General features: G+C 40.9%; 1 protein-coding gene across 12 annotated transcripts in view; it reads right to left on the bottom strand.

Moving 5' to 3' along the window:
• Positions 1-2,333: 2,333 nt before the first annotated feature.
• PIKFYVE (phosphoinositide kinase, FYVE-type zinc finger containing) overlaps positions 2,334-26,687 on the bottom strand; it is a 76,463-nt gene continuing 52,109 nt past the window's right edge. For 11 of the 12 annotated variants that reach the window (XM_046657951.1, XM_046657952.1, XM_046657953.1 and 8 more), the window contains 18 exons: positions 25,605-25,718; positions 25,091-25,199; positions 24,832-24,986; positions 23,848-23,938; positions 21,325-21,385; positions 20,345-20,482; positions 19,459-19,579; positions 17,050-17,145; positions 15,506-15,589; positions 14,527-14,624; positions 12,746-12,910; positions 11,372-11,431; positions 10,549-10,725; positions 9,666-9,769; positions 8,811-8,939; positions 6,830-7,091; positions 6,345-6,419; positions 2,334-5,570 (listed from right to left, as the gene is read on the bottom strand). In XM_046657951.1, the coding sequence (XP_046513907.1) occupies positions 5,455-5,570; positions 6,345-6,419; positions 6,830-7,091; positions 8,811-8,939; positions 9,666-9,769; positions 10,549-10,725; positions 11,372-11,431; positions 12,746-12,910; positions 14,527-14,624; positions 15,506-15,589; positions 17,050-17,145; positions 19,459-19,579; positions 20,345-20,482; positions 21,325-21,385; positions 23,848-23,938; positions 24,832-24,986; positions 25,091-25,199; positions 25,605-25,718 (2,155 nt within the window). In that variant the 3' untranslated portion in view covers positions 2,334-5,454. The remainder of the gene's footprint in view (positions 5,571-6,344; positions 6,420-6,829; positions 7,092-8,810; positions 8,940-9,665; positions 9,770-10,548; positions 10,726-11,371; positions 11,432-12,745; positions 12,911-14,526; positions 14,625-15,505; positions 15,590-17,049; positions 17,146-19,458; positions 19,580-20,344; positions 20,483-21,324; positions 21,386-23,847; positions 23,939-24,831; positions 24,987-25,090; positions 25,200-25,604; positions 25,719-26,687) is intronic. The other variant, XM_046657957.1, reaches the window with a different exon arrangement.

Raw genomic sequence — 26,687 nt, 5'->3', positions numbered from 1 at the left:
GGATAAAGAAGATGTGGTATATATACACCACAGAATACTACTCAGCCATAAGAAATAATGAAATCCGGCCATTTGTGACAACATGGATGGTCCTTGAGGGTATTATGCTGAGTGAAATAAGTCAGAGGGAGAAAGTCAAACACCGTATGATCTCACTCATAAGTAGAAGATAAAACAACGACAACAAACACATAGCAACAGAGACTGGATTGGTGGTTACCAGAGGGCAAAAGGGGTGATTAGACACACATGTGAGGCGATAGACTATAATTAGTTTTTGGGTGGTGAACATGATGTAATCTACACAGAATTTGAAATATATTATGATGTACATCCGAAAGCTATATGTTATAACTGAGTGTTACTGCAATTGAAAAATAAATAAAAGTGAAAAAAAAAGAGAAAGCAGTATAGTTTCCTCAAAACGTTAGAAAACAGAACCACCATATGATCTAACAATCCTACTTCTCTGTATTTATCCAAAAGAACTTTTAAAAGGATCTTGAAGATACATTTGCATTCCCATGTTCACAGCAGCATTATTCATAATAGTCAAGAGGTGGAAGCAATACAAATGTCCATTGATGAAGAGTAGATAAAAAATGTGGTACGACTCTTTGACATCAGTCTTAAAAGGATCTTTTCGGACACCATGTCTTCTCAGACAAGGGAAATCATAGAAAGAATAAACAAATGGGACTTCATCAGACTAAAAAGCTTCTACAAGACAAAGGAAAACAGGATTGAAACAAAAACACAACCTACTGACTGAGAAAAAATATTTGCAAATCATATATCCAACAAAGGGTTAATCTCCATAATATATAAAGAACTCACACAACTCAACAACAAACAATCAAACAACCCAATCAAAAAATGTGCAGGGGATATGAATAGACATTTCTCCAAAGAAGATATATGGATGGCAAACAGGCAGGTGAAAAGATGCTCATCATCACTGATCATCAGGGAAATGCAAATCAAAACTACACTAAGATATCACCTTACACCCGTTAGAATGGCAAAAATAACAAACGTTGGAGAGGTTGTGGAGAAAAGGGAACCTTCAGGCACTGCTGGTGGGAAAGCAAACTGGTGCAGCCACTACGGAAAACAGTATGGAGATTTCTCAAAAAATTAAAAATAGAAATACCATATGACCCAACTATCCCACCACTGAGTATTTATCCAAAGAACTTGAAATCAGCAATCCAAAGAGACCCATGCACCCCTATATTCATTGCAGCATTATTCACAATAGCCAAGACGTGGAAGCAACCCGAGTGCCCATCAACTGATGACTGGATAAAGAAGATATGGTATATATACACAACGGAATACTACTCAGCCATAAAAAAGGATAAAATGGTCCCATTCACAACAACATAGATGGACCTGGAGGGTATTATGTTAAGTGAAATAAGCCAAACAGAGAAAGACAAACACCCTATGATTTCACTCATATGTGGAAGATAAACCAACACATGGACAAAGAGAACAGATTAGTGGTTACCAGGGGGAAGGGGAGTGGGGAGTGGGCATAAAGGGTGAAGTGGCACACCTATAATATGACTGACAAATAATAATGTACAACTGAAATTTCATAAGGTTGTACACTATCACAACCTCAATAAAAAAATTTTTTAAAAAGAAAATGTGGTACATACATACAATGGAATGTCGTTCAACCTTAAAAAAGGAAATGCTACAACACTGATGAACCTTGAAGACATCACACTAAGTGGCATAAGCCAGTCACAAAAAGATAAATATGGTATGATTCCACTTATAATGAAGAACCTATAGTCAAATTCATGGAAACAGAAAGTAGGGTGGTGGCCACAGGGGCTGGGAGGAGGGGGAAGAGAGTTGTTGTTTAATGGGCATGGTTTCAGCTCTGCAAGATGAAAAGTGCTGGAGATGGACTGTGCGATGGGAATATAGTTACCACCACTGAACCGTACGCTTAAAAATAGTTAAGATGACAAATTTTCACCACATTTTAGGTTAAAAAAATGTAGTTTTGCCAGGATTTAACCCAGGAATTTTATGAGAAATTAATTTCTGAGCCACGAGACTTGTAGGTGAGGAGGACAAAGAACTCTTCCCCCAATTTGCGCCCCCAGGCCAGGCCTCACTTTGGCCGGGTGAGTCCAGGAGCTGTAAGGGGCGCCTGAGGCTGGGGTCACAGCTCCGCCAGGCTGGGCACAGCTTCCTGGGCTTCTGGGAGAGAGAACACAGAGGGCAACACTGGGGGCAAGGGCAGGGCTAGGCCTGCGCCCCACACGCCATCTCCCCTTGTCGTCCACCCCTCAAGCCAATTCAAAACCAAGTGAAGTGGATCCTCGGTTTATTATAAGTCTTTATTTACAGCATAAGTCTCCAAAAGGTCAGGGCAGTTTTCTCTCTTAAATAACAGGTCAACCATATAAAACAGCTGGAACCAAAGGAGAGAAATATACACAATATAACACATTAAGTATTTTCAATACTGTTAATTGAATTTTTCATATTAAGATGCTATTATGATTTACAGTATTTCTCTAGTTGAAAGACAATATACATTTTTTACAAAACCAGCACAGCAGCATTAATAAAATGCTCATGACTGTAATTTTTATTTTTCTATAATACACTGCACCCATGTTACAAAAACAAACCAGAGGCATTGCACTAGAGGGTCTGAATACTGCCTAAGTCAGCATGTTAACACTCGGCGGAGAGAGCATGGCCTGACCACTCACCATCAGGCTCATTCACAATGGTCTGCACCCGCTGGCAAGCAACCTTCCCACAGGGAGAGGACCTTCCTCGTCATACCTGCCCAGTGCTAACGGATCAAAAACCAAGGAGAAGCCGAGGCCACAGAAACCAACACAACCTACTATTTACAAGACCCAGGAAAGGCCAAAGCCAGAAAACCACCCACTGCTGATCAAGGAAAAATTAGAGTAGGACATTTTGTAGGAAATTTTGACTATCTATAAATCTTAAATATTCAATAGACTACAAAGGGGTTTGTAACAGCTTACTTCCCTTATTTTTCTTAGGCTTGGGTAAGAAAACAGTCAATCCTTTTTATTTTTTAATAAAGTTTTGATGGTATCAAAAAGCTTCACATTATAAATAAGATTTTTATCAATGCAACATGTTCACATAGCTTTCTGGTGCTACTGGCAATTATTCTCAGGATTCATCATTTATTCTAAGGAAGAAAGTACTAGGATTTCTTCCTCACTCTTAACTTTCAGCACAAATGCTCTCCAGGCCTCGGAAGGAATTGAGGGCAGAGAACAGCCCTTCGGGGCCCCCAAGCAGCATGGCGTTTGAAACACCCCCGACACACGTGGAGGGCGACCCCTTGCAGCAGGCTGTTCCAGCTCCACCTCTCAGAACACCCCACAAACACGTGGAGGGTGCCCCCACGCAGCAGGGCTGGGTACAGCTCCACCACTGACAACACAATGAAGTTCGCATTTCCCCTTCCTAAGAAGTTCTAAAAGGACAGACCCTCGCAAGGCAGCAACTCCCGCTTCAGACTATATTATGCTGGAATTTTTTCTTAGCCACGAAATTACCTAAGAGGCAGCAGTACTTTATAAAATAGTTCTTCTGGGCAAGGAAAACAAAACCAACATGACACACCATTGCCAGAGCTGTCCCAGCGGAGCATTCGAGCTACATGCCGTACTGAGACTAAGCCACAGAGACCAGTGGCTCCCGCAGGGGACACTCCCACAAGAGCACACAGAGGGCAGGACGTGGGCAGGATGCTCCACCTAAGACTCCCGCAGAGACAGGACAGCGTTTGCTTCAAAACGAGACGCAAGGTCCCCTGTTCCTGGAACGTAAGAAGCTGACGACGTTCCGCATCTCTGTCACTCCTGCACAACTCCTTTACTAGTCTTTGATATCAAAACTAAAATCATCAGTGTTTCGTGTGTTTTCAGAAGGCACACGGCGTTTTGTTTTTATAAAGTGCTTATCATCAGATCAGTCCTAAGTCCTTGGTCAACTTGTTTCTAGTTCAAAACAAACCATGTTTCTAATAAGCACCAAACTAATGCTTTCATTCTCTAAGGCAAACTTTACAAAAGGTTCCTACTCCATGTACTTACAGTCTCTGTAAATGGAATGTACCCAGACTTCTCTTTCTTATTATGTGAAAGTTACAATAGAAATGTGCTATCATAGGAATCCTAAAAGGAGTGGAACCCCTCAAACTTGATAAATACTGAATTATCCCTGTTATGGAAGGAAGCCAAGAGCAGACATCCAGGCTTACAGAATCGCCTAGAAGACGGTTTAGTACTTCTGATCCCTTTTTATACAAAGGAAAACTTGATTAAAGAAGTTCCTTACTAAGAATATTTTATCTCAACATTTCTTGATAGTCAGAACGGGCCTAGAAACTGGTGCAGAACATTAGGAAACAGGGATGTCCATGTTAAAAACTTCTTAATTGTATAGATGCCACTTAAATTGCTGGTTATATTTTTAAAAGATACTTTAACTCCACAAAAAACAAGCAAATCCTTTCCTCTCACTCAATTTCTTGGATCAGTTTCTTGGATCTAATTTATTTTTTACATTAAAATAAGAAATCTGTCATTCATAATTCTCCCTTTGGGGATTTAGTCATTGTTGATTCATTTACTAAAGTTCCCCTGAAAGTGGGGGAAACCCAGAATACGAGTTTATGCGGCTAAGTACAGTTCAACATATGAACTGCACAAAAGTTGTACACAAGCTTAAAAAACAGCTCCTGAAAAAGGCTTCAAGTTAATAGCTGTAGCCTCCTGTCACCCACAGACAAGTAAGGACAGAGCCTAAGAAACATCAAACATATTCGAAAACAGGGCAGGACACAGAATGTGAAAGGATCCCCAATTTAAGTCAAATTCCTCAATAAAACAAGAGCAGATTGTATTAATCTGTTTAACTGGCCATTAGCAGAGAACTCAGGATCTTTTAAAGGTTTCAGAAATTCTGATAAGAGGCAATATCAAATTGTCACATAAGAAACACAAAACGAATCCAGCAGCTCTACAAATGCTTTCTACGCAAAGACAGTGTCAAACGTGATGCCAGGAGAGTCACAATCTATGAGACAGTTTCCTTAACAGGACTGTTAGCAAATAGATATTGCATTTTTCACTCATTTCCTCATCTCTAACCATACATTTGCCCTTAGCCCTTTGAAACCTATTTCAGCTTAAGTGAAAGTGTCCATGCAACTTCCCAGCCTATGGAGAGCTAATCTGTAGGTATCAAAATCCAAAGTGCAAACCTGTGGAGTTTTAACCCTTTGGTGACAGACAGCCCACGTGCTGAGAACTGAAAGACCTGGGTAGACAGCAGGAATGGGATGAAGAAATAAAACAGGTGGCTTGTTTCTGGCCCTTTGTTCCAGCCCCTTCCCTTCACAGTCCATTTCAAAACATGTGCTTCATTTCAGCAGTTGAGACCCAAGCCTGTCCAGTGGTCTGGTACCATGAGGAAATACTTGTCCATCGCTTCACAAAATCGGGTCCTGTACAACTCTGGAGAGACCACAGTTGGCATTTTACCTAAAATTGTGAAAGAGAAAAGGAAGTAGAAAGCTGTTACGTAACTGCTCAGGCAACTGACTTCAAGAATATGTTCTTCCCACATACTGGTGTAAAGACGCATACACCACAGCAGTCTGAGCAGAAAGGAGGGTGGGTGTTCCGTGCGCCACGCGTCATAGGACAGGTCCTTCCTGGTATGAGCTTCCACTTCAAAACACTAGCTCTTGCCGAGACATGAGAGACGTACAGAAGGACAAGTGGGGCCAACAGTGGTCAGAGAACCAGAGGATTTCAAGTGCTGATTAAAGACTACCTCTGGCATTTTTTTCCAACTCTTCATTTTGAAAACTTTTAGCATTTTAATGCAAATTTTAACCCAAAATTTCTCCACCTAAACAATTCCCCTTATTATTTGATCATTGTGGAAATGACAAGAAAATCAAAGATAACATCACTTATTTTTTCAGAATTTAAAAAAGTATCCAGGGGCCGGCCCCGTGGCTGAGTGGTTAAGTCCGTGCGCTCTGCTGCAGGCAGCCCAGTATTTTGTCGGTTCGAATCCTGGGCACAGACATGGCACTGCTCATCAGGCCACGCTGAGGCGGCATCCCACGTGCCACAACTAGAAGGAGCCACAACTAAGAATGTACAACTATGTACCAGGGGGCTTTGGGGAGAAAAAGGAAAAAAAATAAAATCTTTAAAAAAAAAAGGTATCCATTTTTTAAATGTTAACTGATAAGGAAGACATGAGAAGAGTTTGAAGAGTAAACAAAACAAAATTCTGCTCACCTTGTCCTCCTAAAATTCCTGTTGATTTCACAACCATCTCAAGCTTTTTGTCCCATGTAAACGTTCGAATATAATCTGTTGCAGGGGCAATATTAGCAGTAAAGCTATGTTACTAAATGCAAGCAAATGACACCAGCAATCACTATTACTATTACTTCTACAATAGGTACATTTATTGAGTGCTGACAATACGCCAGGTGCTTCCTAAGCGTTTTCCCCATATTAATTCATTTAATCCTCACAACCACCTCACAGGGCTTCACTTATAAGTGACTTCTGAATACAGGTATTTTTGGTAAAGATGATGAAAATGGAAATGAGGGAACAAAAGAAGATACAAGAATTTAAAAACTATTAGTTTTGAATTTTCAAATGAAAGTTGGTGAAAACAGTCAATAAGTTATTACTAGAGCAGACTTGCTGTCATCCACAATTTTGCTCTGGCTTCAATCGTGAACTACAAGTAAGGCATGCTGTTGACTTACCTATAATCCCAACGACAAGCTCATTGCTGGTATCATCTCGCCCCACCAGCAAAGAATAGTCAATGATGAGGTGGCTGGACAGGAAGTGGGCATCGCTGCGGATGGAGGCCCGCAGCACCGCCTTGGAGTGCGAGCGGATGTACAGAGGGCTGTCCCGGACCATCTTCAGCAGATTCTCGTCCAGCAGGACCACATCACAGCTCTCTTTCCCGGTGTCAGTTTTTACATTTCTGTTCCTAAGTGAACCCTTCAAGTCAAAAACCTGGTGGAAAGAAAATTCTGTCATTTATGTGTGAGTTACTACAAATGAATAATTAATGTAATTACGTTTAAAAGGCAGAAAGATTCCTTGTAGCCACTACCACTATATATTTTTTAATCCAATTAAGAACAATCACAACTTACATAAGTCAATACACGGTGCACTGTAACCACATGATACGTAAGCAAGTGCACATGCACACTAACTGTACGATACGTAAGCCAGTGCACGTGCACACCATAAGTGCACAATACGTAAGCCAGTGCACGTGTGCGTCGTAACTGCACAATATGTAAGCCAGTGCACGTGTGCGTGGTAACTGCACACTACGTAAGCCAGTGCACCTGTGCGTCGTAACTGCACAATATGTAAGCCAGTGCACGTGCACACCATAACTGCACAATACGTAAGCCAGAGCACGTGTGCGTCGTAACTGCATGATATGTAAGCCAGTGCACATGCATACTAACTGCACAATACGTTAGCCAGTGCACGTGCAAACTAACTGCACGATACATAAGCCAGTGCATGCGCACACCATAACTGCGCAATACGTAAGCCAGTGCATGTGCACACCATAACTGCACTATACGTAAGCCAGTGCAGGCGCACGCACTAACTGCAAGATACGTAAACCAGTGCATGCGCACGCTAACTGCATGATAGGTAAGCCAGTGCACGTGCACACTAACTGCACGATACATAAGCCAGTGCACGCGCACACTAACTGCACGATAGGTAAGCCAGCGCATGCACGTGCCCTAAGTGCATGATACATGAGCCAGTGCACACGCGCACTGTAACTGCACGATACGTAAAATACATGGTGACATAACTGCATCATATGAAATGGATACCAAGGCCCATTACTGAAACATTTCAGAAATATGCTGACCCATTTACTCAACTTTAAGAAACATTAACAAGGAACTCCAAAAATATGTTACTGGATCATAAAGCAGTTTAAAAAACAGATGCAAATAGTTTTAGGAAACAGTTTTGAAACCAAAACTGTGCGATTTCTTATGGCAATGCAGCAACGTACATCTCTAGGAATTCTGGGGCAACAGGCAAAGCGTCACGCTCAGAGGTTGGGGACCCAGCTACGAGACCAGCATTGGATCTGCAGGGTTTTCTGCAGACCACCACTAGTCAGTGGTTCTGACTCGTGATGACACAAGGAGCTGCTGCCAGAATATAAGCCAGTTACATCATGAAGCACAATGTTTAGTTCAGCCGATGTTATAGCAAGACATTCTCAATGAAGAAAGCAGTGAGGTACATCCTGGTACCAGCTCCTTGTCTCACCACAGACCGGAAACAGTTCAAGGACCAGCACTTCCAAGAGTACTGTTCTAGAATCTACACCAACCTGAGTTCCAGGAATATCTGCATGACTGTCATAAAGACTTAATTTCTCTGGGCCTCAGTTTCTTTATCTTTAAAAGTGAGATGGTGGAAGCAGATCTGCCTTCTAATTCTATAGTTCTATATTTCTCGGATATTGAATATGTTAAATTTTAGGACTAGTCTACAACATTCCTCTTTATTCTTTCCTATAAGGTTCAACAAGTCAAAAGTTAAATTTAGCCTAGCAACCAAAGTCTAATATTTACTATCAAATAAGATGTTACTCTCTGATTATATTCATTATATTCATGAACCAGAAGCGCAAAGGGTTCCAGTAGCTAAATCCTTCGCAGAGTCCAATATCCTTACCTGTGCCATCTTTCTCCCATAGAAAAGATTTTCCATGACAAGGAGATCTAACTTCTTCTCAGTGTTGTTCTGAGAATTCTTATAACCAATTCTGTAAACTCCAAGAATTTTGGCCAGTGCAGTAGGCCTCTAATCAAGAAAAGATGAAAGCAAACTCTTATCAAAAAGGATTATTTGTAATTTAATATGAATACCTGGACTATTCCATATAACATCCAGACATGATTTTATATTAATATGACCAGTCAGAGGACCTTAAAAAAAAAACTCAAACCCTTGAATCTCAGGAGAAAGTAAGGCAGCAATGCCAATAAAAATAGTAGATCCTTAACATGCAAACAAGGGATAATCTTTCACAATTAGTCAAACTCATAAATTTTACTATGACATATAGTTTCCCCAATAACAAGCAATAAACCATAAATGAAAAAGATCCTCGTGGCTCTTTCACACTCCCACTGGGAGGGTCATGCTCGGGACAAGGGGAAACCTGGGCCACTGGCTCCCTCTCCTTCTGTGTAAGGGGTCCAGACCCTCAGTTCTCAACACACATTTCAGGCTTCTGTCTCAGCAAAATTACAAATGACTAAACAAGCAGCTGTTGTCATCCAGCCTTCACATTTCTGACTGGCTGTGACACACACTGATCAACCACAACTTGCCCAAGAGCCCTTGGTCCCTCCCTGGCAAAGGCAGGAGAGTCTGCAATCACTGTGCTCTGTCACACTTCAGCAGTGCGGCAGACCCGGTCACATCCTGCCCGGCTTGTCACGGAGAAAATGGCATTACACTAACTCTCAGGACATGCAAAGGCCCAGTGCACTCTAACTGTAGACCCAGATTTGGGGTGTCTACCTTTTGTTGCACAGCGTTTGTGATATAATTGAAGTAGTGTGGTGCAAAGTCGAGGAAAGACTGGACTTCCAGACGAGGCATCTGCTTCAAAATGAATCTATCATCTAAAAGGCAGAAATTTCAAATGTTTATTCCAATCACAATATGCACTGAGGTAATCTATAATAAGTCCTTCCCAAGAACCCAAATGATTTGTTTGCTTCATGTTTTTAAGGGGTATTTTCTGAGTCGCAGAGAAAATTTTAATCCGAGCACAGTTCTCAAGTGACTGAAGGCCTGGAAGAGCTGGTGAGGATTTAGAAAATCAAGAAAATTCTCCTTTGACAGTTCCACACCTAAATCCCAACCAGATGGGCCACATGCTAAAGCTACTAAATAAAGCTTACACGCTCCTACGCTAACCCAGCAAGCCACAGTTGCGGGTGTGCCTATCGAGCATACCCTTCCCGCCACATTGCCTCCAGTGAGCTGGGTTTCAGTGGCATGGGGGGCGACGAGACACAGCCACCGTCTACCGGCAGCCTCTGCAGGTCAAGACCTGGCGCTGCTGCTTTCAGATCAACACTCCCATCTACCTTTCTCTCGTCAGCAATGAGGGACCCCTCTGAGTGTTCTACAAGTTCCCTGTTACTGCTGACACTTAGAGAACTTGGGACTACAGAGAGTTCAGTAAGGATCGGATCAATGTCTGTCTCTAACTGCACACCATACACACGTATATTCTCCCAAGCATTTTTATTACATCCCCTCAAGCATAAAAAGAAAAACAGAAAGCTTTGTTTGCCAACTGACAGTATCCTCACCCCTCAGTTCAAGTGCTTCATAAATTAGCTGAGGAGAAAGATGGCCATCACACACTCAGCAGACGATCAGAAAGACTCACCTTCCGTGGCGTAGAAGGCCGCTCCGGACTTGCCCCCGCGTGCCTGCCAGGGTGCCGAGTGGGAGAGGGAGCGGATGAAGTCCTCCTCGCTGCTGCCCAGGATCACCTCGCGCATCTTGTGAAACTCTCCCGCATAGTAGAGCCGGCAGTAAAACTTGGCGTTAGCGTCAGAAAATTCTATGAAGGCAAGTGTCAAAGGAGAGGCCTTGTCAATTAGAAATGTCTTTTCCTTCCTGCCATTCCCATCCCGACCAAATGCAGCCATCTAAGTCCCTCCATGATAGCTCATGTTAGTTGCATGCTGTTTATCACAATCCTGTGACAGTGACCTTCAGGGAGGACTGAAGAGCATCTTATGATCACCTTACCTATTTATGGAAAAAACAAACGTAACTTCAGACCCATTTCTAATTTTATACTGGCTACTGTATTTTCATCATTGTACTTTTATATATAAATTTTACTGTCTAAATTATTCCAGATAAATTTCTGGCATCCACGGGCATACACATAATTCCAGGTGCCTCGTCAAGGCCTGCAGCTCTAAATTGCATGGTAAGTAATTATTTAAACATTAGAAATTAAATTATAATTTGTGTAGTTATACATTACATTATAATTTCAATTAAATTTCTTTATAAATTAAATAACGTATACTTTATAAAATAAATTATAGATTAAATAAACCTCATGTCAGCACACAGACTTAGTCTTCATTTCAGGAAACAAGATATTTATCTAGTATGAAGCTAGAAGCCTCAAATAGAGTTTGCTCAATTACAGTTCCTGTCCCCAAACCAACAAGACTTTGTTTCATACTTACGAAGTTCCACATGAGGATTTGTGAGCTGTTTCTTTTGTGCGTCTCCTCCATCTACCTCATCTAAAAGGTTTAATATCATTAGTAAAGCCCACGTTTTAAATAGTTATCAATTCATTTTATTTGTTCTTTTTTCCTGATACAACAATAAAAACTAGGAAGTCAACTGGTTATCCTCGTCAAGTCACTCTCAACCAAGCATCATGTATACAATTAAACTGTGTAAACTACTGCAATAAAAATGTATGTACCTTTTAAAACATCAACTTTTCGATTAAAAAGTAGGGAATTCAGGTTGAAGAATCATTTCTTATATGTACGTGATTTCTATGACAGCAGAATACTAACTCGGCTCTGACATTGAGTTTCTACGGCTTCTTTACCGTGTGTGGAATAATGCTTCCCCGATACTCTGAGATGCTTTCTCTATCATACACTAAGATAGACATGTAATGTATGAAATATACTAGTCTCTACTTCAGAGCTATTTTTTTACACTTGACTGACTTGTCTGGCAAACCCACTGCCAGATCCACTCTAATTATTATCGATTTGAAATATATTTTAACATCTAGAAAAACAAGTGATCCTCTAAGTTTCACATTTCAAAAGGATTTTTTTGAAACACCAATGGCTTCCAAGGATCGCAGCCCAAAAGCAGCCTACAGAATACTACACAGATACCTTAATTACTAATGAAAGTTTATTATGTAGTTGCTATTTTTTAAGTCACTAATTCATGACCTAACCAGGGGTCACCACCCCTTTTCTGTACAGGGTCAATGGTATGTATTTCACTGAGTCACAACTCAACTTGCCAACATAAGGAGAAAGCGGCCAGACAGGGAGCAAGGGAACGGGGGTGCCTGGGCCCCAACATGCTTTCTTTACAAAGACAGTCAGCAGAGTCTGCCGACTCCTGGTCTAACGCCATACTCAAACGTAGTCAGGTAGACATAGTTTTTAAATATCAAAATGAAGGTGGACATCCACAGCCTCCACCTTACAGAGGCTGTAAAAGAAAGGAACAGCTGAGGGGGCAGTAGAACGAGAACATTTGAATATACACTGTGAGTGACACAGTGAGACAGACGTTTCCCAGGTGTGATGTCACCGAGTCCGCAGTAAATCTTGGAAGACATTGCTTTGGCCACTTTACAGGAATGGAAACTAAAGATTTCTGACTCCACCACAGTGAGCAATGGCCACGGCGTCTGAAACCAGGTAGGCTCTCTACTCCGCCACCCTGAGGTGGGAGGAGAGGGGAAGGCTCTGGTTTCAGCAGTAAGAATCACCTCCTTGGCTAAAAGGAACAGAAGCAGCTATAAGAAGTAAACCGAACCCTAGAACAAGCGCGTTTGGTCTCCTTCAACACACCTGGAGGCTCAGTGCCTTGACTCTCCGTCCCCTCCTTGCCGGGCTGCCCGACCTGGTAGTAAGCACTATCTGCTCCACGTAAGGTCTCTCTCTTCTGGGAAGAGAGATCAGGGCTTTTCCCTGCTGTCCCTCGGAAGAAGGACAACATCCCAGAAGCCTTTTTGGCTAAAAATAAGAGGTAACATATTAAGTACAGGTCACTGCAGGTGGAAAAATAGAAACTTTCAACTCATTCCTTTGTCAGCAGCAACCATTATATGAGGATAATAAATATGCATAAAGCGATATTTTCATTTGCACAGATTATTCCACACGTTTAGGGGTTCTGGGGGCAGTCAAGCACTTATCAGAAACACAGAAGAAGAGGAATGCTCAGAGGGTTATATATCAAAATGTGAGACAGTATACAGAAAGCCTTCAAAAAACATCTTTCCAAAACAGTCACAATATGTTAAACAACACGATCATGTGAGAGCTGAGCTCTTATGGTGTTACAATACACTTAATTAAACTAATACAAATAGTATTACATGCTACAAGGATTCAGAGTTAAAGGTAACATCTTTATATCATTTGTGATCCTACATTTTAACAGCAAAATATAAGATTCCGTTTTTAGCATTTTTTCAAAAAACAAGTAGGACAGGATGGCCAAAAAAATTACTACAGCTTGTTCTAGACTTTTATCCTTAGTTTTGAGCTTCATCATATCATTAACATATACGATTCTAATCTTGTACATTTAAAAATCCACATCAAACGTCAATCATAAAGTGCTGACTTAGGGCGGCAGACACCATATGGCCTCCTTAAAATCCGTCCCACCTGTTCCTTGCTAACAGAGCTCCAATCCTGTCTGGGGCTGCACCGTGTAGAGGCCAGGGAAGGAGCCACGATGTGCATGAGCTGCCGGGACCAAGCTGCTCACACCCTCTCAGCCTCCTTTGCAGGAGGGGCGGCGTGACACTCAGTTCTAACCCGGGAGACTGAGGGAAGCCTCCGCCTTCCCAGTAAAAGGGAGCAGCTGCAGCTTGTACCTCCCTCTTTCTGCCTCAAATGCAGGCATAAGTGGGATGTTTTTGACCATGAGTAAAACTCAAGGGAATCATGAGAAACTATCCTATATCGTCATGACAAAGCTAAGTAGCTGAACGAATGCCAGCAATTGCCCACCTGCAAACGTTGCTGTTCTAGAAAAATAAAGTGTCATGTGTTTAAGCCCCAGTAGTCACTTGAGTTTGTTATTTGTAGTGAATGTATTCCTAACTGACAAAATCAACGAGGCCCGAGTTGAAATCCCAGGCCCCACGGCCTTACAACCTCGAGCAAACTGCTTAATCTGAGTCTTACCTTTCCTTCTGAAAAACAGGCACATGTCAAATAACTCTGACGTCATTATTGTGGGGTTAAAGAAGATAATACGTGAAAAGTTCTTTTCATAATGCCAACAATACTGTAAAAGCAACAAAAAATGTTGCTGTTCTATTTCTTAGGTTGTACACCTTAAAGTCAAAGCTCTAGTGAGGAAGGCAGATCCTGCTTCTTTTTGCATAGACCTATGAGTTTCTAGCAGTTTCAAATTCAATAAACTTAAGGTAAGAATAAAAGAAAAGCAAAATATGCATAAAAGAGGATACACAAAAAGTTTAAAATCCACATTATATTTCAAAGACCAGAAGTAATAAATCCTTGCCAAATGGCATTTCTTATTTAATGTGATTTCTTCTTCAAACCACAGTTACGAACAAAACTAGTAACTCCTGCTCCACCTGTGCCCGTACCTGGCTGCGGCTCTGCCTCGGCCGCCCGGTTGGGGCAGCCTCCACCGAGCTCAGGCGGCCTCCCAGGGCTGCCGCCCTTTGGTCTGCTGTCTGAAGCACTGAAACAAAACGCAAAGGAAAGTTGGTTCTACACTATCCAGACAGAAAATAGCAAGTACTTCTTTCTTACATTAACCTACTCCCCACCTCACCTCTTCCACAATATCCGAAATCTAATTCTAATTTACATAAACACAGGTTAGGACATGGAAGAAAAAGTCTGGAAATGTCTACTGGACTAAGAAAAGGAGTAGAATGTTAGAAGTGTAAAAGTGTACGAAAAAATGCATGAAAGCAGACGCCCTTACAGTATTTTTCCCAAGTCCATCAGAGCAATATTAGCACTTCTAAGTCAAGCAATTACAGAAAATACCCAATTTCATATTTCTCATGCTAGTCACCATGATAAGATATAATTCAGATCAACTTTTATCAGGTTCATAAAGTTGAAAAATCTAGTTGAGTAAGAATAAAAATAATTAGCCTATGACGATTTCTGTCTAAATGTGTAAAATACTGCACATACTAAAAGAACTGGTTTGGGAGGTTTGGTTTTGTTTTTTAAGTATTAGGCTCTTTAATTATTATGGAAAATTCACAAACACCTCAAATTACAAAGTCAAGCAGTATTTTACTAATTTCACAGGTTACTATCTTTTAAATGAACACAGTAAAGAGAACCAAATGTTTGGAAAGCTGAAATCTGTAATATACATTGAACCCCCATGGCAATGATCAGGAAACTGTATCCTAAGGGGCTGTCCCAGGTCTTCTGCGATACTTGAGTTTTGTTCTATCGATCCTTGGCTAAATATGAACGCCACTGTCTGTATCCTAGAAACTCTCATGTTGATGATAAGCTACAGCATAACTGAAGTATGAGCATTTGGAAAAGGGTGCCACAGCTACATTAAAATAGACCCACGCAGTCACGGATCACCTGTTGGCTGGGAGCCCTTCTTCGGCATTGTTCCGCAGAGTTGCCTTGGACAATTCCTCTAAGGCATTTCGGTATTCTTTACAACTTAGGGTAGAAATGGGTTGGAAAATATTAAACGGTAAGCTCTTCTTTTAAAAAATCTTACGCTTTAGAATAAGCTTTGCATTACAGAAAAACAATCATTTTAAGTGTCCATAATTAAACAAAGACAGAAATGTTAACTAACAAAAGTCATCAAGTAGCAGCTTCATGAAGGTCAATGTCTTCACAGAGAATAATACAAAACACGTCCCACACACCAACCAGCATCAACACCCCAAACAACGACTGTAAAAGCCGACATACTGACACAGATCAAATGAACAGCTAATTCAAAAGTATGAATCTTGAGGGCTTAGCACGACAGAGAGGAAAGGAACTTGAGAGTGCCTTCCTACTTAAAGGTATTAAACTTTAAGAAAAAAATTTTCTTATGCTGCATTGTACAAAAAATCCAACTCTTGGACTAGTGGTCTGGGAGCCCTGATTTAGATAAATCAGATGTCAGGGAATAAGAGAAGTGTCTTAGGGTCCAAGACATTGAAAAAGGTGACCTCAACTACAACACTAGCTTCCTAATAGTACAAAATACATTCTTGGTCTGGTTGAATTTCTAATCTATCAGTGTGGTACAACTAAGCAATAAAGCAAGAAGCAAATAATATCTTCATAAAAGCCAAAAGGCAAAGATAAAAATTTTATCATATGGAATCTTCTAAAGGAAAAAAATTCCTCATCATCCAAACAGGAAACTTTAAAGTTCCATAAATGCCGAGACATAGAAATCTATCTTGGTTACCGGTATAGATCCAATACCCAGTAAAGCACATAGTGTAGACGTTCGTGTAGCTGTTGAATAAGTGACCGCCTTATAACCAATATATAAACAGAAAAACTAAAATTTCAATGCCTTCCAATAGAAAAAAATATTTTAAAAAATGAAGCACCTTAGATTCTACTTAAATGAGGTTCCACCAGTGCCATGATACTACCAAGATCAAAGGCTTCGTCCTTTTAGACACGACATATAGATACTTTTAAAGAGGGGTCTTCTTTAAGATGCATGATAAAGGTGGCATGTAAATGGGGTAAGGCATAGGAACAGCATTGCTCTAAGTAGGGAAATGACCTGCTACGCGTGGGAAGCAGGAAAGAAGTGAATGAAGAGTACAAAAGATGTATTCAGATTACCATCCGAACTACGTCAATAAGTAAATCGAAGGACAGGACACATGCAATAATACGGAGAATGGCTACAGGGTATAAGGATTACAAACAACTTGCCTAGTCAATTTAGTATTAGGAGCTTGCTTAAAAATCAAATCCTCCTCTAATTATTTGGGTAAAGAGCACATTTTCAGATACAGAGAATCTGAAAGATTTCATATTTTTACTTATATTTAATGATTTTACTCCATATGAGACATCTTAACAATAAAGCGATTAATAAATACACATAAAATATAAAGACATAACCACAGGCGAAAAAGCCCCGTGAGTGATACCTGAGAGCAAAAGCAATGATGGAGCTGGGCTCCCTCTCACAGACGGCAATGGGCACCCGTTCGTGTTCGTACATTAAGTAGTGTTTATCTGGATCACTGCTCAACATTTTTAAATATATAGATAAGAACAAAATTAGCAGAAAATCACTTATACAAACCACTAACATGTTACAAGTAAATCTCAGGACAATTTTAAATTAACTAAATACTGCACAATTATAAAAATACAATTAGACTTGCCATGGTGATCATTTCGTAACGTATACAAACATCGAATCACTACGTGGTACACCTGAAACTAATATAACATTGTACATCAACTATACTGCAATTAAAAAAAAGGAATTAAGTAAACCAAAATGTATGCGGAACCTGAACCAAACAGCAAAGGAAAATATATCAGCAGAAAGCTTCTGAAGGCGATTGAAAATTATCAGAACTAGTCTCAAATCAGAAGGTTCTGGAATAGTCCCTCCAAACAAAGATTTCCAAACCACCAAGACTTTGGGCCACACTCATCTCAAAAAGGATTTACAATGAATAGCATAAGTGTAGTATTTTGTTCTACTATAAGTGTGGAAGAAAAGTCTTCTAGAAATTGCTGAAATATACCAACAATAAATAACACAGCTGCTCTCTCCTGTTATCACACAGAAACTCAATGGTGTGACCTTTTTTTTTTGGTGAGGAAGAGTGTCCCTGAGCTAACATCTGTGCCAATCTTCCTCCATTTTGTATATGGGATGCTGCCACAGCATGGCTGGATGAGCATGTGTAGGTTCATGCCCAGGATCGGAACCTGCGAACCCCTACCTGCCGAAGCAGAGCGCACTGAACTTAACTACTACGCCACTGGGCCAGCCCCTCAGTGGCATGGCTCCACTTTCAGCCAAATCTTGTTCCCCTGACTTGCACCCTAACCCCCCAAGGGAAGCATTCATTCGTTCATTCATTCATTCATTTAATGGCTATTTACTGAACACCTGACATGCCAGATACACAATAATAAGAAAAACTATTACTAAGCACCTGATGTGTGCGAGATATCAACAATACAACAGTGCAGAAAACAGGCGTGGCAGAGTTCACAGGAAATCCTACAAATAAATATAACCACTTCTGTGATGGTAAGTGCCATGGGGGAATCAGAGCACACAGCCAAGAGGCCTAATCTGGGTGGGGAAGGGGGCTGGGGGAGGGTCTAGCAAAGCTCTCCTGAGAAAGAACCACAGGCGCTAACGACTAAGAAGAGAGTGGGGGCCAGCCCCGTGGCCAAGCAGGCGAATTCTCACGCTCCACTTTGGAGGCCTAGGGTTTTGCCGGTTGGGATCCTGGGCACGGACATGACACCACTCGTCAAGCCATGCTGAGGTGGCATCCCATATAGCACAACCAGAGGCACTCAACTAGAATATACAACTATTTACTCGGGGCTTTGGGGAGAAGAAGAAGAAAAAAAAGAAGATTGGCAAGAAATGTTAGCTCAGGTGCCAATCTTTAAAAAAAAAACAAAACAAAGAAGAGAGTGAGGGCATGTGCCAAGGCCTTAAAACAAGAGAGACCATAACCCAGTCAAGAAACAAAGGCATTGGAGTCTGAAGCAGAGAAAACAGGGACCTCATAGGCACTGCCATCACAGTATGTCGGATTCCACACTGAGAGTCTGCTCATTCCTCCCCAGGACCGTGAGGGCTGTGAGCTCCTGAGAGCAGTGATTTTTCCTTACTAACTTTGTTCTGCATCCTAGGACACTAGAGCTGGCACTGAGCAGGTTTAAATATTGACTGAATAAATAATACATAAGTCAGTTAAGAACAAAGTCCTCATTAGCAAACGTCCACCTTTGAGCAAACCTGTGCCACTGTAACAAGAGCAGCATCTGATGGCAAACAGGTCAACCAGCAGAAGGAAAACAAACTGTCACAGCCAGCCTCTACGCCTCCCACTCTGAGCAAACCCAGCACAAACAGGATCACACGAACACCTGTAATTCACATCACTGCTAGAAAAGTAGCATGTCCTAGGAAGTTACTGGGCCAGTCATATCCTCCTCCTATACAACCAGCAATGTTTTTATGAGGGATTATGAGATCAAGAGATGGAGCAGTGTATCTTCAAACATACACATATAAACAATTACTTTCACAAATAGTTATCTTAAGCATTAAGCAACATTAGTTGATGCTTTTATCATCCACTCATCTATATAATATTGTTTACATGTTCTACAAATCACATTATACCAAAAGACATCTCTTTTACTATCACAAAGTGTAATTTAGGGTTGAAAAATACATATATACAGTTAAATAAACGTATTTAAATATGTAGAGCAAATCTATAAAGAGAGATTTTGAAATTAAGTGAAAATAAAACCACCCAACAGCCACTGTCTTTCATAACACTTACAAAGGAAACGGAATAGGGTTATAGCTATTTCCTGGAAGCAAATTTGCAAAGATGGCCTTCATGGTTGATTTTTCCTTCACCTGGCTGTCTGTGGATCCCAGAGAATGTCCATCAAACACATCTAGGATGAAAAATACTCTACTTATATGTTAATATTCAGGAGTAAAAAAAGTATAAAATGTCAGTTTTCTTTCTTTTTCTTTTTGGAACACAGACATATGTACTCCATAATTACCAATTATGGTTCTGATCTAAGTAAAATGACTACTATGGGCTGAAACAGGAAGCAGTAGTGAAGCATGCACAGCACTGACCCCAAGGGGTTTGCTGTTTTACTCTGTAACATCTCCGGAGCTGACATCAGCTTAGAGTCAACCGTTTCTCAGGGCTGCAGCAGTGTGATCTAATTGCTGCCTGAGCACGCAGGAACAGCGTGTTGCCATTTCAACCCAATTCCAAGCACTGTGGCTATCACATTTGGGTTTCACTGCAATTTAAAAGTCATTTTAAAAGTTTACACCACAATTAAGTGGTTACTGCTTAAACAAAAAGCAAGGAAAGAGAGAAGCAAGGCATAAATTTGCTATTAGTGAATAAAGATTTGTTATTGGAGAAATGGCTGCAAGTTTCCCTCTTTTCTTACCAGACAATGACCGTGTGCTTCATGGGGCTTAAGAAAGTAATATCCCCAGAAAGCACAGAAAGAGGAGTAACATTCTGTTACTGAGATATTTCCATGTCGACAGTGCAACTGAAGAAGCGACGTGGGAAAAGCTCTATCTGAAAGAGCACTGTGAGTATAAAGTTTTAAAATTCCGAGGGCTGTGAAAGAGTCGCAGGCACTTCTCTTCCTGACAGATGGCAGGGAAAGTGGCGTGAACTGTACCTTCAGAACTGCTGGCTGCATCCGGCTCGGGGGTCGCCCCCCCTGCCTGCTCAGGCAGGACTTCAGGGGGACTGGGCAGCTGGAGATGAGCAGCAGAGGTGGGGCCCTGACTGGAGAGGGTTGTCAAGAAGCGGTCCTCTAAGGAAAAACAAAGTGAGTCATTTAAGACCATTAAGTGCATTTCTACTGAGTAAGTAATGTTTTTAAAATGCCAACTCATATTTCTATTTCACTACCAAAGAATTTTAGCTCTTCAAAAATTACTGAGGCCATTTTAGCGCTTATTTTAGAAATGGATACAAAAATCCAGACGGGTTAGAGGACTTGACCACAATCAGGTCAGAGACAGCACAGAGACGGCAGCCCAGTCTACCTGCGTCCAATATTCTGCGCACGAGACCATAATGCCTCGTTAATGTTAGTCCATTCGACTTAATAGGGAATGAAATTATGACACTATTGGAAAAAAACAACTTGCTTATTCTCAGGGGAAAATTCACTTAATTATAATTTTTAGAAAATGCCAAGAAGTCCGAGTTGAGCTCTTGCTCTATAAAGATGGTCTAAGTAAATGTCCCTGCAGATTTTCCAGGACGGCACCAAGTTATTCGATGAAATGCTGTAAAAGACAGCTGAAGTCTACAAAAGATCTCAGTGACATGAAAATATAAACCAAAGTTTGTAAGATTTTTTGCAGCGAAACCTGGGAGTTGACTTTGGAATGAACAGAACAGAAATTCCATTTCCCCTTTTCTGTTTCTTCTTCCCCTAAGGGCAGCCTTCTCTATTTATTGTGTGTTTCTACACCCTGATAGACTTTACAATAATCCTGTAGAGCTACAAATGCTCTACAGAAAGCGAAAAAAGCCTACGAACAACTGCATCCAAAAATATTCTCAAAATTAGTGGTTAATAAGAACTTACAGACCAAGAAGTGTCTTTAAATCCAACGGCACTGATCACTAGCCTCGAGGACCTACCTTTTTCTCCATTTTGAAGTCCTGGAGAAATATTCCGTGGAGATGCATCCATTGCACTTATCTGTAGAGAAGTAAATACTCTGTTCTTAGGGAAACATTAAAATCACATTTAAAAAATTTCTTAACCCAGTGAATCTTAAACACTTTGGGCTCAGGACTCCAACTTCTTAAGAATTATTAAGACTCTCAGCTTTTGTTTATGTGGGGTCTATCTTCCAATTTTTACCTTACTAAAAATTAAAACTGATAAAGTTTTAGAATACACATTTATTAATTCATTAAAAAATAACAATAAACCATAGGAACATAACTTTTTAAATTAAAAAATAGACATTTTAAAAAAAATTGGTAAAAGTGGCACTGTTTTACACCTTTACAAATACTTCAGTGTCTAGCTTAATAGAAGATGGCTAGATTCATCTCCAACTTTGGCAATTAACCTGTTGAGCTGGATTATTATGATTGAAGTAAATAGAGAAGATCTTGTCTCACACCGACGTGAGTTGAAGAGGGGGCTGGCGGAGCCCTTGAAAAGGTCCTGGGCCCCCCGGGGTCTGGCAAGCACACTGAGAACACTGTTCTACACGGTAAGCTCACTTCTCACATTAAAGTTTCTGGGAACGACGTGTGACTAACCACTAGGCCTGGCGATCTGTTACCCACGGGACATTCTCAGTCCCACTGTTCACAGATAAGGCATGTGTAGAGCGACTCCAAGCCCTGTGTACAATCTGATTACAGTCATTTCTTAGATCGCCGCGTACAACACTCTTAGATTTGCTCACCGTCCCAGGCCACCCCACACAGAAGAATGGACCACCACCCATTCCTTCACAATGTTCTCCACTGCCCTTGTTTTCTCTTCGTAGCCTTTTTTCCATTTGTTTGTAAATGTTTACTAGTTCACTACTCATTGGACAAATGTTCCCTGGGGACAGTGGCCCTGGCTTTGTTCACAAGTGCACACCTTGTACCTAGAACAGACCCTGAGGCACTTGAGAACGAATGAACAGCAAGGCAGCGCGACAGATTTTCAAATCAATGGTCCATCTTTCAGAAAGACGGCCACCTGTGGAATGATTCCGTGTCTACCCTTACAATTAAAGATCTCACATGACTAGCCTTGCAGTGTCCTCAGCGGGACCTAGAGAGGCCACGAGCAGTCTGTGCCAGCCACACATGGCCCAGACTACTTGGCACACACGAACACACAAATCCTCCTCAGTAATCTGTATTCTTACTCTCATCTACACTATAAGGAAAAGGGATTCCTGCACAGTTGTTTATGAGACAAAAAGGAAGAATTCATTTATATGTTACAAAACAACACAAGATCTGAGGCACTCGGATCCATCATTCCATGAAAATGCTCTAGTATCTACAAGATACTAGACACTTGACAAAAAGAAAATATTCTCCCAAAAGCCCTCATGATATCAGAATATTAAGCCCTTATAATATAGTGACATTAATTCATCTGAAATATGGTTAGCATGGTAGGCAGAATTCCAAGACGGCCCGCAAGAATCCTGCCCCTGGCAGATACAAACGCCTCCAGTTATTCAATCAAACACTCATCTAGATACTGCTATGAAGGGATTTTGAGAGGTATTCAGGGTTCCAAATCAATTAACCTTACACTAGGGACATTGTCCAGGTGGGCCTGATCTCATCACATGAGACCTTTAAATCTGGGTCTAGAGGTCAGACAGAGAATTCAGAGATTTGAAGCATGAGGAGGACTCGATGCACAGTTGTAGGCTTTGAAGACAGAAGGGGCCACATGGCAAGGAGTGCAGGTAGCCTGCAGGAGTTGAGAATCACCTCTAGACAAGTGGCAGCAACAAACAGGGACCTCAGTCTTCTAACCACTGGGAAGTGAATTCCGCCAACAACCCGGAGGAACTTGGAAGAGGACCTGGAGCCTCAGATTACAGCTCTGACCGAAACTTCCATTTTAGCTGTGAGACTGAGCAGAGAGACTAGCTACACCCCCGACTCACTGTGAGATGACAAATTTGTGTTTTAGCCACAAGTTTGTGATAATTTGTTATGCAACAAGATAAAACTAACACAGTTAGGAAAGGCTAATTAAATCAATGTGTAGAAATAATCCAGTGCAGACCCCTTAAGAAAAGCTTCTCAGGACCTCATGGCGTGGTGGTAGCAGGTCTAACTCCAAGAAAAGCTTCTCAGTTAAGCACAGAGATAAAGAACATCCAAACCACACAGTAAAATAAGTCAGGACTCAACTCTACACTCAGAGCACCGGCGACTTCCCCTTTATGGCGTCTGCTGCCGCCAGTGCACAGCAGCTTTTGATGTGTTTCAGACAAACGAATTATAATACTTTACTTCAGGCTAAGAGAAAAATTAATCCACGTCATGTCTCCTTGAAACTTCACAACTTCAAAATGAAAAATCCTATTTAATATTATTAAACTACTACTTCTAAGTGTCATTAATGAAATTAATTATAATATTTTATCAAAGAAAGCCCAATGACAAAACTACATTTATTACCTTGCTTTCTTCCCCTTGTCTCAGTCTTCCAGGACTTGGAGGAACTGAAGGCCGCTTTCTACCCTTTTCCTGCTGGAAAAGGTCCTGCAACCTACAGTTAAAGGAAAAAAGGAAAAAAATATATATGGTTTGTTTCTAATATCCTGCATAGCGTTTACAAATCTTCTCCTTGCAGCTTTGAAACCACGATAATTAGATTTTCCTATTTTGATTGCAATAGATTTTAAAGTTGTAAATAACTAAGTTTTTGTCTTATTTCTAATCAACCAATCAAGAGCTATTACTGCTATGACTATAGTTATAAAAGAATAGCAAGTTATCATAAGAGACAGCACAACATGATGTAAAAAGCATGGCTTTAGAGACCAACAGACCTGGGCACAAAGCCCCACTCTGACAGTCACAGCCATACCGCTCGGGCAGATCCCTCAGCTTCTCACAGCCATAGTTCCCCCTCCGTAAAATGACAAGAGCATACTCGCTGTAGGACTCACAAGACCAAACAAAAGAGGGCACTCCGTCCAGGGCTTCCTGAGTGCCTAGCATAGTGCTCCATAAATACACACTACGACAATCTGACTGAACTTCTAAACAAGCATGAAAGGGAAATATTCCTCAAAATAAATATTTAAGTAGAGGTGTAAGATACACATAGTAACAGATTTGAAAGCCCTGACCTAAAAGCCAACAGCCACTCCACGGCACGCTGACTCAGAGATCTTAATCCATAAGCGCACACGCTGTAAGCACTTGAGACAGCACTGAAGGCCGTTCTCATTTCTGTTTTATCTTCACAAACTACCTGCAGATTAATATATATATTTTAAAGGATGAAAAGAGGTGCGGGGTGTAGTGGTGACAGAAAATAAAAGCTTCTACAACTGGAGAGTAAAATGAAACATCCATAATTAACAAAGACATTTAAGTCACAAACATCACGGCAATTCTGTGATCACATTAAAGGGCAGCCGCAGGCAGCCACACCTGTTATTCCAGGCCTGCAGCACTTCACAGAGGCTCTGCTTCTTGGCGATGAGTGACTCCAGGACCGACTGCAGCTGCTGAGGGGTGTCTACCGAGGAAGACAGGAGCCTCGCTTGCATTTTCTCAATCCAGTTCTTGAACTCGCCTTCCTCCATCTATAAAGAACACAAACAACTCCGGCAATCTGAGACCCAGCCCAAAAGCAACTTCTAGTGAGTTAATAGTTAACTTTTGGGTTTCTGTCAAAGAAATAAATTACCTCTTTTTGTGCAAAGATATCTTCCATTTTTTCCTCTCTTGTTTTGCTAAATGTATCAGTTTTCAAAGATGCAAGTCTTTCATCAACAGCAAGATATACTTGTGAAACTCTAACAATATAAACAAAAAGAATATTAAACACTTCAGAAAAGCTGGAATCAAACTGTCTAATCTCACATAAATAGAAAAAAGATGTCACACACAAAACTTTAACTGTAATATGTTTTATCAAATTAAGACTCATATACAATTTTGTAGAACAAAAAAGACCTGACAGGATGTACATCAAAATTTTAACAATTGTTATGTTTGAGAGGGTTTAACTTCTTTTTTAATACTTTTATGTATTAACTATGTTTTTATTTTTTTACATCAGGCATATATAACATACAATTAGAAAAATACACATATATATGTTTTCAAAGAAAGCTAAATGAACAAACTTGCTATTTAACATAGCTGTAGATTACAGACAGTACTAAACAAAAAAGATGATCAAAGAAACTAAAACTTACTTTTGAAAGAAGTCCTTCAGATCTTGAAGAAGGGACACTTTTAATGGGGCCTGACGTTTAATGAATATTTTGGGGAGTGGAACACATACTTCAAGAAGCCGAATGGGAGAATAACTGAGAGAAGAAAATACAAATAATAGTAGAAAAGTGAAAAATATTTTAATATTTTGAGTAGAAGTGTATCATGATGGTCAAGTAAATCCTATGAGACATAAGACATAATAAAGTTTCCATAAAATGGCATTTTAAAAACAATCATAAAAATATTGAAGACAATTTTCAACCATTATAAACATCCTCCCCAGTTTTGGAAGGATTTTGTTTGTTTTTTCACTGCACTGTGATGTCATCATTTATCCCCTGAGGTTGTCCCCAAGTGCTTTAAACACAAAAATGACTCCTCTATGAGTGGAACTGCTTCCCAAAGTGAGCTCAGACACAGGTATTCACACCTTCTCAGTGCCTGAGGACTCCCACCGAGTGCTTCTTCCTCTCCTCCTGAGGGTTTACGCTGTCTAGTAAACACCCTATCCCACCCAAGTCCCGGGTTCACGGTTAAAGAAGGAAATAGGGTCCAATGAGAAATATTTCCTGAGGGTCTATTATGTATGAGATGCTGTTTTAGGTGCTGAGGATACAGCACTAAACAAGGGCCAAAATTCCTGCCCTCATGATTCAGGAATACAAGATTAGGGCAATAAACAAAATAAATAAATACCTAAGTGCTAAGGAGAAAAATAAGGCAGGAAAGGGAAGCAGAGAGCACCAGGGGTGAGAGGGAGGCTGGGTGGGTGACATCGTAGCAGAGATCTGCAGGAAGTAAGGACAAGCAGGCCACAATCGGGGAGCAGGCACCTCAGAGAAGAGCAGCCTGCCTCCATAACCGAGGCCCAGCGAGGAAGCCAGTTAGGCTGCAGCAGGGTGAGCGAGGGGAGCAGAGGGGCACTGAGCAGCCAGAGCATGTGGGAGCTCACAGGCCCATAAATGGACTCCAGCTTTCACGCAGGGTGAAAGAGAGACCCTGGAGGGTCCAGCTCCTTGGGAGTGGCTGTGATTCTCAATGAACGGGCTCATTCCAACTGC

This window comes from Equus quagga, chromosome 4, assembly GCF_021613505.1.
Source record: "Equus quagga isolate Etosha38 chromosome 4, UCLA_HA_Equagga_1.0, whole genome shotgun sequence".
Lineage (NCBI taxonomy): Eukaryota > Metazoa > Chordata > Mammalia > Perissodactyla > Equidae > Equus > Equus quagga.
Note: the sequence above shows the minus strand (reverse complement) of the source record. Positions and strands in the feature narration are given on the sequence as shown.